The 14,002-nt window shown below is 45.7% G+C and overlaps 1 protein-coding gene across 1 annotated transcript in view; it reads right to left on the reverse strand.

Moving 5' to 3' along the window:
• Positions 1-929: 929 nt before the first annotated feature.
• The window catches only part of GLG1 (golgi glycoprotein 1), a 56,580-nt gene continuing 43,507 nt past the window's right edge, over positions 930-14,002 (reverse strand). Inside the window, exons 17-26 of the mRNA XM_035337048.1 lie at positions 13,820-13,937; positions 12,726-12,818; positions 12,041-12,178; positions 10,811-10,934; positions 10,320-10,462; positions 9,989-10,090; positions 9,363-9,470; positions 8,632-8,752; positions 6,629-6,735; positions 930-6,137 (exon numbers count right to left, since the gene is read on the reverse strand). Of these exons, the coding sequence (XP_035192939.1) occupies positions 5,970-6,137; positions 6,629-6,735; positions 8,632-8,752; positions 9,363-9,470; positions 9,989-10,090; positions 10,320-10,462; positions 10,811-10,934; positions 12,041-12,178; positions 12,726-12,818; positions 13,820-13,937 (1,222 nt within the window). The 3' untranslated portion in view covers positions 930-5,969. The remainder of the gene's footprint in view (positions 6,138-6,628; positions 6,736-8,631; positions 8,753-9,362; positions 9,471-9,988; positions 10,091-10,319; positions 10,463-10,810; positions 10,935-12,040; positions 12,179-12,725; positions 12,819-13,819; positions 13,938-14,002) is intronic.

Below are 14,002 nucleotides of genomic sequence, written 5' to 3' on the forward strand. Positions count from 1 at the left end.
CAGGAGGGACGCGGCGCGACAGTCGTCCGGCACCGTGCGGCGCGGAGCGGAGGGGGCGGGGCTATTCCGTTCGGAGCCCCGCCCCCTAGCGGCACGGCCCCGCCCCCCCTCGGCATTGCTCCGCCCCCCTCCCCCCGCCCCCGCCCCCTCCCCGGAGGCCCTGACAGGAGTTTCACCTCAGGCCCCCCCCAGAGGGTGCGTGAGGGGGCACAGCTCGCTATTTCCTGAGCTACTTTACAAAAACAGTGGAAAATGGCGATTTTTTTTTTCTCTCAGTTTTACCTCACAGCCTGAGCGGCTCACTCCTTCTGCCCTCAAGAAGTAGGCGCCCCCACAGCGTCCCACCCCAAGGGGAAAATGACATGAAAACAGGGCGAAGGCTGACGTTTGGGTTTCTCCACCGCTAACAGGGTGCTCCTGGGGCTCCCCATGGACACAGAAGGGTGCACAGAAGCTTTTCCCAAACCCAGTGAGCTCAACAAGCACTATCAGTTCCCATATAACGCGCCCCAGAAGCGACGACTCAAAAAAAAACACAACAAGTAAAAACCTGCAGACTCTTTTTATTAAATTCTCCCATTTCATCTGTACAGAAAAAATGCACATTATGTTCAGAATCTCAGTAACATCTCAAAATTACACAGCATGAACATGTAAAAAAAAAAACAAGGAACGGCCAGGATTTTATACACAGAAAGGAAAACAATTTACAAAAAAAAAAAAAAGTTTTGTTAATGTCACATTTTTTAAAAAAAAAAAACCTAAGTTCAAACAGCTTTTGCTGTACAATATGAATTGGTTGGGTCTGTTTTGTACACTATTCGGGGAGGCTTGCAGAATCGTCCCTACAACTAACCAGAGCTCACTACGTGCGCCTGCGTGATCCCCCTCTTGCCCTCCCCTACGAACACCTCTAACTTCTCTGGTACTTTTTCCAGTCCAACACAAACATTAGTCACAGTTTCTGATCACATCCATTCAGCACAAGTGTCAAAGCATAATCTACGGGCGAAAGTCACACCTTTCCCTTTCCCTCTATTTTTAGTATTTCCCAAGCCGACAGCTACACAAGCACTTCTATTTAGTATATACCGGGGGCAGGGGGGGAATGTGGTGGGGTTTCTGGGTGCAACGATCCACCCAGGGATAGATCTTTTGCTCTTGATCAGCTACAATATTAAATTCAGATGGTCTGGAAAGAGAGAGCAGCCATCTGCTTCTCACCGGGATGTGGCAATATATGGTTACTCTTCCCTGTCCCACACAGGCAAGTCTGCAGGTAGCATTCAGGAACCGTTCGGTGGATACGAAGCAGAATCCTAACGGTATGGGATAGAAACAGCTGTACCAACCGATTTCTTGTTTTTGTGAGAACTGGGCCCCCCCTGTCGGAGTATGCCCTCACACAGTAACTCACGTGGGCGGTGAGCCTGCAGTTTGGCCTCCAAGGGGAAAGACTGCACAAAGATCCGTACCTGGGAGCTGCTTTTAAGGTTCGAAAGCCCGTGCTCAGTCGTGTGTTTTCATACAAACCACCACTAAAGCGGTTTTGAGTCCACAGAACGGTATTTTGGAAGGGGCAGAAGTGCTAGATGAAATGTTCTGATTCCATACCACACTCATGCACTCGCACACACACACCTCAAAACTACCTTTTTTAAACAAAGCTGACAAAGTTAAAAAAAAAAAAGTACTACAATCTTCTTTCAACTAAATAATAAAGTTGTGTTTTAACAGAAGTCACCATCCAACTTGAACACACTTCCTCTACAACGCTGTCAGATTCAAGTGATCTCTGGCTTACCACATCGCTTCCCCAGGGTACCCACCCACGGTAAGTTCCTGTACTGCTGCGTCCTTCGGTCCTCTCCCTCATCTTCACGCGATGCGCTTACTGTGCATTCCAAGCTTGACATGCATCTTGACATGCCAGATTCTGGGTGAAATGCTTACATTTTATTACAGGATTATTTGAGCTCCATCAGGGCTTTTTCATCCCTCTTCAGTGAGGCAGACACAGCTGACGTTACTTGAAGTGCCAGGAATTTTGTTCCTACCCACGAGTTACTACAACAGCCTGAACGACAGAAGCAAGGCAGGAGAATCCAACGTTGAAACGAAGCAAAAGGACTTGATTAGACCCACTAGATAAACAATAAATAAGATTATTTCTTAAGGTTCAACAAGAATGCACACTAACAGTCTAGCTGGATTGCAGTAACGAGGTGCACGTTGTGCACAGCCCGCCCTACCCATGTCATCTAAACACGTGCCACCACTCAGACATACAGCTGAGCCCCCACATCAGGAGGAAAACTGCCCCTAGCAGCAGCTCTCATCTCAACCAGGAGGCTTTGTGGTGGCAAGTGAGGGTCAGAGAGAGGAAGGGGCACCCCGTGTCCTACCACACCACCGCTCGTGGCTGATCACAGTTATTTCTAGTACTTTCCATTAAATCACATAAGTAAAAACGCTTCCTTAAAGTCAAGGCAATGACTCAGGGTCATACAGCCATTGATTTCCCCTCCTGCAGGGGAAAAATGTTACCTGCAGGCAAGATGTGCTGGCAACAGCACCAGCAGGTTATTTTTGGAAGAGTACTTGTGTGGGTTTCTGTGTTTTTTGAGACCTCTAGTTTTTTAGGTATACACATGAATAGGAGGGGAAGATTTCCAGATTGGGATTGGTAAATTTCTAGTCACAAAAAAAAAAAAAAAAAAAAAAAAAAAAAAAAAGCAAATTTGGTCACTAGCAGCGTTAGGAGGCCTGACTCTGAAACATGGGGTATAATGCTTAAAGATAAAATGGCCTAGATCATCTGAGCAGTGTTGCACTTTAAAAGGTTGGTCTTCACCCTTATAGCAAAGAAGGACATCTGAGGTTATCGAGCAGAAATTCACTCAATATCCCACCTTTGCACCACAGGGCCTCCTGGCACGTGCCCGTACCACCTCCGCTCGCACTGAACCACATTCCCTGGCGAGCCCACTGACGCTGCAAGAAACACCGCCGACTGCAGAGCACAGGCTGGGGCTCGCTCCGCCACGGGGACACTTCGCTAAGCCACCTCTTCAGCAGATGCCCAGCTCAGATGAAGGTCCCAGCAGGACACCACCCAGCAGGGACCGTGCCTGCATGCATCCAGGAAAGAAGGCTGCTCCAAAGAGCAGGGGGCACACCGTGCACGCGCTGGCTATGACTAGGCACACACTTGAGGGAAAAGCATCTATTCTAAACCATTTAGGACATCTCTCTAGCAGAGCTGTCTGTTCTGACTAACGATTCTCAAGTGTCACAGCAAAATACGTCAGCAGTCTCCAAAGCCCGCAAAAATAGAGGAAGCTTGGCTCCTGTACCTTAACCTTCTCCAAATTAAAAAGAAAACAATCAAAACAGAAAGCCTTGTACCTGAAAGTAAAGAAGTTGCCTTCAGAGCAAAACATGATTTACATTCAGAGCTATAGCTACTAACCTACAATTTTCACTGCAATGCCATTTGGAATTTAGTGGAAGATGCTACTTTTAGACAATAAACCATCGTAATTGGGTATTTCATCAAGCTAACCAGGTTACAAAATGCCTCTTCAGAAGTTATTTAGAAGCTTCAGAAGGTTAAAAATCCTCTGATAGGAATTCAGTTATGCCTGACAGCCATTCAAGAAGCAGGGCTTGTGCCACGCAAGCGAGACTGCACGCAAGGACTCCACTTCCCTTCCCTGCAGCTCTGCGAACACACCTCGACGGCAGTCGTTTCAGCACTTGGACTGTCACACCAAACGCGCCACTTTTATAACTGCCAAACCATCACCGGTGGTGTTACACACCAGTGCCACCTCGAGAGATGTGATCAAACGTCCCTTTTCTGTTCCAGTTCACGTTTACAGAGGGCCAGCTAAGGTCCGTTAGCACCAGGGAACAGGGGTGAGAAAAAAAAATCAGGTTTCACTTCTGTTCTACCTACGAACTTCACTGGAATCTATCACGTACACGCTCTCTGCTCAGTCTTCACTGCTCAGACTTTCTCTACTGCTTGCTTTATGCTCACAATACTTGGAGACAGAAGGGCTCATGAAAAATTTGCTAGCATAGCAAGTCTAAGAGGGCATCGCTAAGAGTTTGCTGTCCATCCTCAGAGTGGGATGAAGGGGCGTTGCGAAAAGCTTCTTTGTACACCTTTCTAGCACTTCTCAGAGGCAGCAAAAGCCATCACAGTATTTTGTATGTGCCATTCTGTACATGCAGCATCAAGAGAATCAGCTGGTCCACATTCCAGAAGGTCTCAATACCGTCTCCCTGTTCTTCTAGAGACCACTACAGAGAACTGGAAACGTTAGATCTTACCTAGCAGCGCACTAAGTGGGAAAATAAAGTCATGGTTCAAGCATCAGCCCAAGCTGGACAGGTTCAGGCGCGTGATTGTTTCTGCAGCACGCACAGGGGAGCACATCGAAGAGGCTAATAACGTCCATCCTGCTGTACAGGCTGACTCGTGCGGTCACTTCTGGGTTTCACCAACATAATCGATCTCCCTGGGTTTTGGCCACTGCACGTGGCTTCTGACCTCCACTCCTCCTTGTGCTCGAGGAGCAAAGATGACGGCAATGGGCCACAACTACAGGTGCAGCTTTTCACAAGACACCTTCTCTGGGCACTCAGGTACGAGTATCAGGTTCTGGAAGCCTAACTATAGAGGTGAAGCGCGCGCACCGACGTTAACTAACAACGTGCCATTTCCCTTATGGATCCAGACACCCCTGCCTTTCACACAGTACCCATCATCTTCCCGTCCTCTCCTGCGTGGCCTTCTGGACCTGCACCCACGTCCTACATCCCAGGAAACACCAGTCACTATCCTTATCAATTGTAGTTGTGGAAAACCTAAAAACACTCTTCAGTGCTGTAATACAAACGATCAAGACCCAGACAGGGCAGCTGCAAGCCACTGCACTAGCCCACAAGGAGCTGTTTTACAGGGTACGCCGAGCGTTCCGTCGCATCGCTGACAAAGCACTGTCCTGCCAGGGTGTCGGTACCGCCGGAGATAGTTAATTCAGAAGGGTGACAGCTTAGCAGCAGCAAGGTAAAATAAAAGGAGTGTTAACATTTTACTTCATCATCATTAATACAAAGGTTGGCTGATTAACTGATCCGGGCACTTGATGCCCTCTGACAGCAGCACTGCACGCTACCGACAGGCTCTACGTGCCTCGTGTCTACACCGTGCCTTTAATCTACCGAAATACAAGTTGTACAGCTCACGTGAGTGAGTATCTGATCCTGGTCAGTATTTTATTCTATCTTGCGAGCGGCAGAGGAAGAAAGGGAGGACATCTTTTCAGCCAAAAAAATCCACAGTAACAAAAGCAGAATATTCACTAGAAGATGACGCCAGCGACTGGCATCCTTAGGTTGTCCAAGACTATGCTCTGAAGATGCTTTACATAAGATGAGCAAGATGTCCAAAACAAGGCCAACTGTGGTGTAAGATGCAATTTACCCTTAATTTTCCTGCCTCGATTTCACCCAGCCACAGAGGATGACTGTATTTCGGTATGAACCATTACCTAAATCATAGTTGGTATGCAGATATATGTCTTTCTTTAAAAATTTACTTAAAAACTGCTTGAGCTGCAGGTCATATCAGTCTGATCTGGAGAGTGAAGGCAGTTCCAAAGGTACAACAGAGACTTGTCTACAGGCAGGTCAACGAGAGTCTGCTAACAAAGGGGTAACAAAAGCTGCTGGCTGGGCTGCCAATGTTGCACACAAACTTTCATAAGATGAAGATGCTGTGGATGAGATCCAGGATGGGAAAACTGAGCCAACACCTGCTGCTGTTCTAATTTTTTTTTTTTTTTTTTTTTTTTTTTTAATTCTCCTCTCACCAGAGGGGGTGGGTAGACTATACAGAGGAGGGCTGTACAAAACTGGGCACTGGGCAGGCATTTCTTCAGCAGGCAATCCAGGCTCTACCTGTCCTTGAGCTCTCTTGTCACCCGCTTGGTGATGCGTCCACACATCAGGCCGATCAGGAAGAGTACACAGATGCCAACCGTGATCACAGACAGTATGTAGTTCTTGGACGGAGAGGTCATAACTTGCATGGCAAGGTCAGAAAAGCCTTCTGCTGGGGCAACCTAAGGATGAGAAGGGAATAAATGAACTGGGCAGCACTTTTTGTACGACTCTCACCTCGTTATTTATCAGGGTTACTGTCTGCTATTGCTGTGGCCTCCTATTGCAGTCAGGCTTGGCCTGACCCCCAAGCAGCAGGCCTGTTGTATCTCATCTAAACAAATAACTGCTCGGGAGACAGCTTTACAGCAGGAAGCTCTGCTGACCTCGTTTCACCACCCCAGACCTTCACCACAGGAGGCCAAGCCCCGTGTGCACAAAAGACGCTTTGATTCTGTACCAGCACAAATGCATCCCAGACGTGGAGACGAACACAATACACGTTACAGAAATGCAACAAGGCCTGATTTCAATTTTTTCTGGACTAAAACCTCAAAATGTTAAACTTCATTCAAAGGCAAGCACTTTTCAGGTTTTCAATAAAACAGCCTGCAACAGAAAGATCCAATGCCAAAAAACCGAGGGAGTTTTCTGAGCTCCGTCACATCATCACCTTTGCAGCATAGCTCCACATTTCGATGCGATCGTTGAGGCGTTTCTTGCATTCAGGCTGCAACCTCACACGCTTATCTTCCAGAGCTTCCATTAAGCATGACATCTCTGTAATGGGCAGACGATGGTGTTACAGAACAGAAACAGGGACCTCAACAATACGCAGCAGAAGGGCTGCCGGAGAGGAGCATTTCAGTGCTATTAAAGGCTGACTGTAATGGTTTATTTTTTAATCAGACTAGATAGTCAGATAAGCTGTATGCAAAAACTTCCCCTCGAAGCTAGCGATTTAACTAAGATTCATGATTAATACTACGCTGAGAAAAAATTAACTTCTAAGAAGATTAACGTTACTCATTGAAACTGGGGTTCATGGGATTTACAGGACATTTTAGGAAGTTTCATAGATTTGCACCTTCAGAGAGCTGTTCTTTAAACTGTGCTACTAGCCTTTAGTAATCAAGATGATCAAATTCAGCTCAGGGAAGTCCACAAGGTGTTTCCTTTGGCTTGTTAGGAGTTTCTCTCGGTCACCAAGGACATTTTAGAAAGGTTTCACTTCCTACATTTTCACACAGTCCTTGCAAAGGAAATGGGATCACAATGCATTGGGTGCCTACAGAGTGGCTTGGCTAATTCACAAGTTATTTCCTAAGCTCATAGATGAGACACTGGCACAATTTTTTTTTTGTTGTTTTATACTTAAAATGCCTTATTTGAATAATCCCTAATTGAATGCTTTCTGCTTTGCAGTCAAGAGTTGTTTAATTCATAGCAAACAGGCCGTAAACTTTAACTCCAGACTTTTTCAAACAATTGTCTGCAGTTCAAACGCTCAGCGGCAGATCCCTCTCTAGGCTACAGCCCTCTGCGTATCTTCGGTGCAAAGACATTGGAACACACATCAAAGGAATTCAGACAAAACGGGAAATAAATAAAGGATATCCAGAATTTCAGAAGGGCATCCGGTAACCACCACGAAAGATAACAATCAGGAAAACATTTCGTTGCTATTTTCAATGACCAGCTCAGAAAGATGGAAAAGGTCAGAACTTTTAACCCACCGGCTTTTCTTAAAAAGCCGTATGCACCAGCTAGCTAGCCAACATTATAGCAGCAACAGTGCAAGAGTCTGACTCCACGTGAAGAGAATGGATTAGGAAATACCAAATAAATTATATTTATTTCGACTGGCTGGAACCTGTTGCACTTAGTCCTAGAGGACTCGAAACAGTTGACGAAATCTCAAGGCCTTAACAGCTAGGTGAACTTAGAAAATAAAGATTACCTATCCTCGCTAATACTGGACAAGAAAAAAGTGTTATATTTAAGCAGAGAAGAAAAATAAGAGGATCAGAGGACTTCAGATCAATTTGACCTGTCAAACATACCAAAACAAAGGAAGCAGCCATGGACAAATACTGACGTGAACGAAGAAGGATCAGGGGGATTGCCTGAGAATAAATCTTGTGAAACCAAACTGATTTGCTTCTGTAAGAGAAGCAGCTTAGTTCCAGTGAAGCTTTTGATACAGTCTAATGTAGCGCTGTTACGCGCTTGAGAGCTGCATCCTGTATGAGGCTGATACAGGACAGAGATAAGCATCACCGAAAAATTGAGTCCACTTAGTCCAGCCCATGCGTAGTAGGAGCTCGTTTTCAACAGGATTTAACTGAGCAGGGGCTTTACAGAAGGGTTACAGATCTGGTGGCACACTTTTTTCAGTAATCACATGAACAATATTCTCTTTTAAAACGGCAGATAAGGCTGCAAGAATATTACATTAGGATCACGGAACTGATCCTGCCTTGGGCAGAAGGGAGGGCCAGAACATTTCTCGATACACCCCTCATCCAGTGGCATCTACCACCTCTGCAGCAGTTCCACCTCATTACCCACAAAAGACCAGCAGAAATATCTGGTACTTAAGATAATGCTGGCAAGAAACTGCAGCTTAAGGCCCTGAGGACTCAGAGGTTGCATGAGTAAAGCACGAGTACTTACGGCGCCCTCTCCCCGGTGGAATAGCAGCACAGTGGTGCTTGATGTCTAGGGCACAGGCTGTGTGCAGCACTGGGTCCACAAATATGTCTGCTTTGCTTTCTTTCAGCATGTTGAGCACTTCCTGGGGAGGGAGAAATTACAAATACATCTCAAAAAAAAAAAAGGGAGAGAACAAAACAGCACAGCTCAGACTGCTCAATGTTTCTCACAGGTGCTCCATTTTCTAAATCTAGGATCATAAAAATGACACTGTCACTGGATAAGGGTACGAATGCTGGTTTAGGCTGGATTAAATGTTCTGCTTTGCGAGCGTAAGCATAGTTACGTTCACTAAAATAACCACATTACTCTAAAATGCAAAATCGATTTATGCCAGGGCTACTTCAGCTGGATTTGAAGCAAGGTGCCCTCGCCAGAGGGCTGCTCGTATAGCCCTGGAGCCCAGGCAGTGCCGAGGCCACGCTCGGCGTTCAGGAAGCATGGAATGGAGACACCGACAGCAAACAGATGAGCAACAAAAGACTTTACAACTATAACTAAGAAAGGATCCAAGCCTGGAATTGCCAAGTGCGTGCTGTAGGCACAATTTTCACTGGCAAATTGAAATTTGCAGAGCTCTGGCTTCGTACTGACTGTAACGTGGCCTGGGCTGTGATCTGGAAAAATACTTGAGCAACAACTTCTGCAGGGACAGGATGCCTTTCAGAGCACGTTCAATTGACTTCCTTTACCTTCTTGCACATTTCAGTTTTTATTTTCAGCAGATTGACTTTCAGACATTCTTCCACCTGCCCGGTCTGCTCCTGAGCTGCTGCTTCTTCAGCACACAAACTTGAAATCTATTTTGAAAAAGGTGTTTTAAGATGAGAAAGTCGTTCATGACAATCCTGTGCCTTTTAGCACACTGGTATCTCAATACATTAGCTCATCAGAGGGTACAGCTAGAGAACACGAGCTGCTTTGCCCCCAAGAATCCCCCAAGCCAAACATGAGCTGGCTCGTGCATACCCTTTGAAAACGAACAGCAAGAAGTCAATGTTGCTGTGCCGAGAGGAAGAGGAGGAGGATGGGAGGAAAACAGCACAGAAATACTGTTATGGTATGAAATAAGCAGTGTTTGAGACCTGGCCTACATAGCTTATTAAAAGTAAAAGGTCAAAAATCTGACTGGATTCCAGTTAAGGCTTACAAGACCAGAGAACAACAGCCCACCATCCTTCCCCCCCCCTCCTTTTTTTTAAGATCCCACAGCAAAGCAGTATTTTTCCATAGTCACAAGTACTGATGAGAAGGGGCTTCATGAAACACCAAGGGAGTTTCCATCCTGAATAAGCAACTGCAGAGCTCCTTTTCCTACCTCATCTGAACAGTGCATCTGGAGCTGGGGATCCAGGCGATAATCAAGAGCCGATTCCTGGATTATCACTCGAATTTGGTCCTCGCAGTCTGGAGAGAGACGCTATTAAGCGGAGAAAGTCATTAACCCATTCAATCACCTTTACTGTCATAAATCAATCACCCTGCATTTCAACCTGTGTATACTGCGCTGTGCAGGAGCATAAAAACTCATTTATGTCCAGCCTATCACACATACTGAACACACCACGAGTCCAATTTTAATACAGTGTTCAGTGAGAGCCGCACAGCACAATCCTGCAGCCTGGTTTTCATACATCAGCTCTACCCACCTGGTCTGCATATTTCAGCTTCAGGCAGGAGATGACTTGCCCCTCCAGTTCTGTATCATCCTTAGCCCTGTTCAGGATATTCTGGCAAAATTTCGGTATGTCTGCTTTGCAGGCCTTCCTGAGCACTGGATTTAAGCGGTAATCTAACCAGGGAAGAACACAGAACTTAATTAGAGTGCATGTCTCAGATCACGGAATGTAACAGTCCAAGACAGATTTGACCGAAGTTTCCTCGATGACATTCTTTTTCCCATAAATTTAACTGGGGGGATAAAATAGTATTTTCCCACTAATTAATTTTAACTTGTGAGGTAAGTGATGCTTCAGGAGTAAAGCAGACCTAACAACGCATGCTGACCCTCAAGAACTTGGCAGAAGAAAGTCTGTGTGCGCTGACAACCGGGAAAGAAAAAAATGAAGCCAATGCTCTTCCAGCCACGCAGACCGTTCGGCAGCTCAAAGGGCAGCTAGGTATTTTCAGAGGGGGATACCTGTGTTCTGTGTAATCTGGCGCTTGGTTATCATTTGCTTGCACTTAGGATCCATCACTTCACTGTTCTTGTTTTGCTTCAAACACTGCAGCATATTTTTTGAGTCTGCCTCTGGACAGAAACGCTGTAAGAAAAAGTCCAAATTTCACCACAAACACTTGAAACAGCAGGAGCTCTGAGAGCAGAACCACGCGCCCGAGCTGGAGGTACACAGCTCCCTGCTCCCCAGCCCCAGTATCTCCAACTAACCAGCGCAGAGCCGCTCTAAATTGGCCATGGGCGTGAATACCCGTGCTTACAGAGCGAGCACTGAGCCATACAGTCCTGACTAGCTTTTAGGCTGCAGCTTGTGTTGCTAATATCAAGAGCAATTTGCCTTTTATTTTTTTCTCTTCTTAAGTTACACTCTGCTGCTCTGCATAAGTGCTGGCTGGACAAAGTGACAAGAAAATACTTCATTAGTAGCATTCAGGGCAAGTTAAGATCACAGAAAAGCAGAAAGCTGAGAATAGGTCACTGATATTAACTTGTCCATTCCTGTCCTGAATGAGACAGCCAAGAGCTAACCAGCTTACCCACAATTCAGACCATGCTATTTGTTTCTTCTGTTAGGAACCAATTCTGCAGCCCTAAGATAAGGCTGTTGCATTTTCTAATCCTCGCTGATTCAGTGAAGTTACAGGTCTTCCTTTAAAAGCACAGACCTGCTCTCAAGAGCACCCAATTCTCAAGATGTTCTACTTCAGCCCCAGTGTGGAGTCGGAGTACCACCTAGAGACCAGGCACACTGTTACAGGGCCTGCAACTCTGGCTACCATGCTAGGATGTCTTGTGTTAACATCCCCTGCTGCCTTCCACGTGGTACTACTTTATGCTTCTGATCTGAAACAAGCGTTTGCATGATTCTGCCTGCTCCATCAGTCTGATGAAAATCTGCACGTGCCAGGTCAGCAGTGAACCGAAGATGTGATTCCTCTCTGCAAGCATAAACTCTCAGTGTACAGGCTTTGATCAGATATTTAGGGGATGTAAAACTAAAAGAACCCTGTAGAATCCTCCGCCTGATTCGGAGTTAGGAATCTGATTGCTTTGCATAAAAGCAACTGTGCTTCTGAAACAAACACAGCCATTTCGCAACAAGTCTTTAAGGGAAGTTCAGAACAGATAAGTTTCAGAAACTGACAGGCTCTCATATCCCAACCTCACCCAAATCAGCACACTATCCATCACCTTGATCATCTGCTTGCAGACTCTCATGAGCGTGTAGTCCAGTTCTGGATCCATCATCTCCGTCTCCTGCAGTTTAAAGACCTTCTGGTGGCACCGGGTGCTCAGCTGCTTCTTGATTTCTTTCAGGCATTCGATGATCTACAACACAGCGTCAGAGGTGTGACAGGGGCACCGTGGGCAGGATCTTGCCGTATGCTGCTCCGAGCCCAGCTACGTGCTCCCCTGCTGGCTCACCATCTTCACCTGATTTGTGCAGCTAAGTTTACGATGCTAATATTTATCAAAAAAGCCATTACCAGGGCTGATATCCACCACTTGTCTTAAGCTCATCTTTTCCCACAAGTTTAATGAACTGCAGGTCACCTGGACCTGTTCCAAAGCCCCAAACCTCCTCATCTTGCAAATTACACCCAAGCAATCATCAGCGACGTTTGCAGTAACCAGCAGCTAATAGCTTAAAATTAGCTTAACTGAGGGATGCCTTGCTCACAGCACTGCACTCACCCACTATTAATGCTTGTGAGCTAGTAAAAAAATAAGTTAAATGCTCCAAGATACTGACAAAAGATGTCAGTGTTATCAAAATGAAAACCTGAACCTGCCGTCAGAGACAAAAAATGGTCTTCACAAGTTTTCTGAAATGAAAGTACAAATTGAAGTGTAAATTATTAATATGATCCGTTACCTGAGCATTGCCATAGGGCACGTTCTGGCAGTAATTCTTGATGTCACTTTTACAAGCCTCATACAGTTCTGGTTCAAGCCTGATATCCTCGGTCTGCGGGACAAATTGCAACACAATAATAACAGCTTAAACAGAGCCCTCTACTTACAAAAAGGAAGCAACTGTCCAACAGGCAGGTTGAATTGAAGGGTCCTGGGGGTAAGAAATGGTGTCAGTGGGAACTCATCTTCACAAATCTGTAAGTGGATCAGCTTTGTGTGTGTTTTTTGTTTGTTTGTTTGTTTTTTGGGGGGTTGGTTGTTTTAATACTAGAGAAAGTCTTCTCCATTTAAACCAAATTCCAAAGCTAAGAAGTTGTTTTCCCTGCTCCTCCTAAAAATGGCACCAACACAAAGGTCTGAGACAGCTAAAACTTTTCAGACGAAAGTTAGAGGAAATTTTAATAGCCAACCATCTGTCGGGTGATCTAGAGAATATAAGTGAAGCTTCCTGCTTTTAGTGATGCCCACCATGTGAATTCTTCCTCACAAAGGCAGGAGTGCTGCCTCTTCTGCTATGGGCCTACAAGAGGTGAAGCTCTAACATCCAAACTATTGGACAAAGCCCTCCTGAGTTTCTTGCTGTGAGTGCTGCAGCAGGAAGCTAAGAGGCAGCCTCGCATACTAGAACAAACGCTATTCCTATTCATCCACTGAGCAACTTGGAGGGGCTCGAGTCAAGGTGATTCATCTGTTCTTGTTGCCTCATTCTGCAAAACGAAGCTTGTATTCTCTCCTGGAAGACTTTAAGGACATGGGCACATGTAGCACATTGCTATCGAATGCCCAACATCATCATTTCTAGCTGAAACTCCAGTGACCACTCAGCTTGCCTTAGCCTTCATGAGACTATATATAAGGCACTGAAGTAGACAATCATTATTTTCACTGTGAAGGTCAATTGAGCCTGGAGTTGTAAGAGAGGAGCGGAATAAAAATAAATTAGATACTTCTTACAAATGAACTTCATTTTTTTCCAGGGTGGACAAACTAGGAAACTCTGACTAGAAGACCTTGCTAGCAGAGCAGGCAGATAAGAGTTTCATGCATGTTTACCATCTCCAGCTCCTCAACGCGCAGCTGCTTGCGGCACTTCAGAGACACCCTGTGCTCCTTGGCATCCTGCAAAGTATCGTTGCGCACAGTTGTGCTCAGACAGATCACAACATCCACCCTGCAGAAAAGAAAAAAAAAGGTTTTTTTAACCCGTGTACTCCCCACTTCCACCAGCCAGGACTG

Source organism: Oxyura jamaicensis, chromosome 11, assembly GCF_011077185.1.
Source record: "Oxyura jamaicensis isolate SHBP4307 breed ruddy duck chromosome 11, BPBGC_Ojam_1.0, whole genome shotgun sequence".
NCBI lineage: Eukaryota > Metazoa > Chordata > Aves > Anseriformes > Anatidae > Oxyura > Oxyura jamaicensis.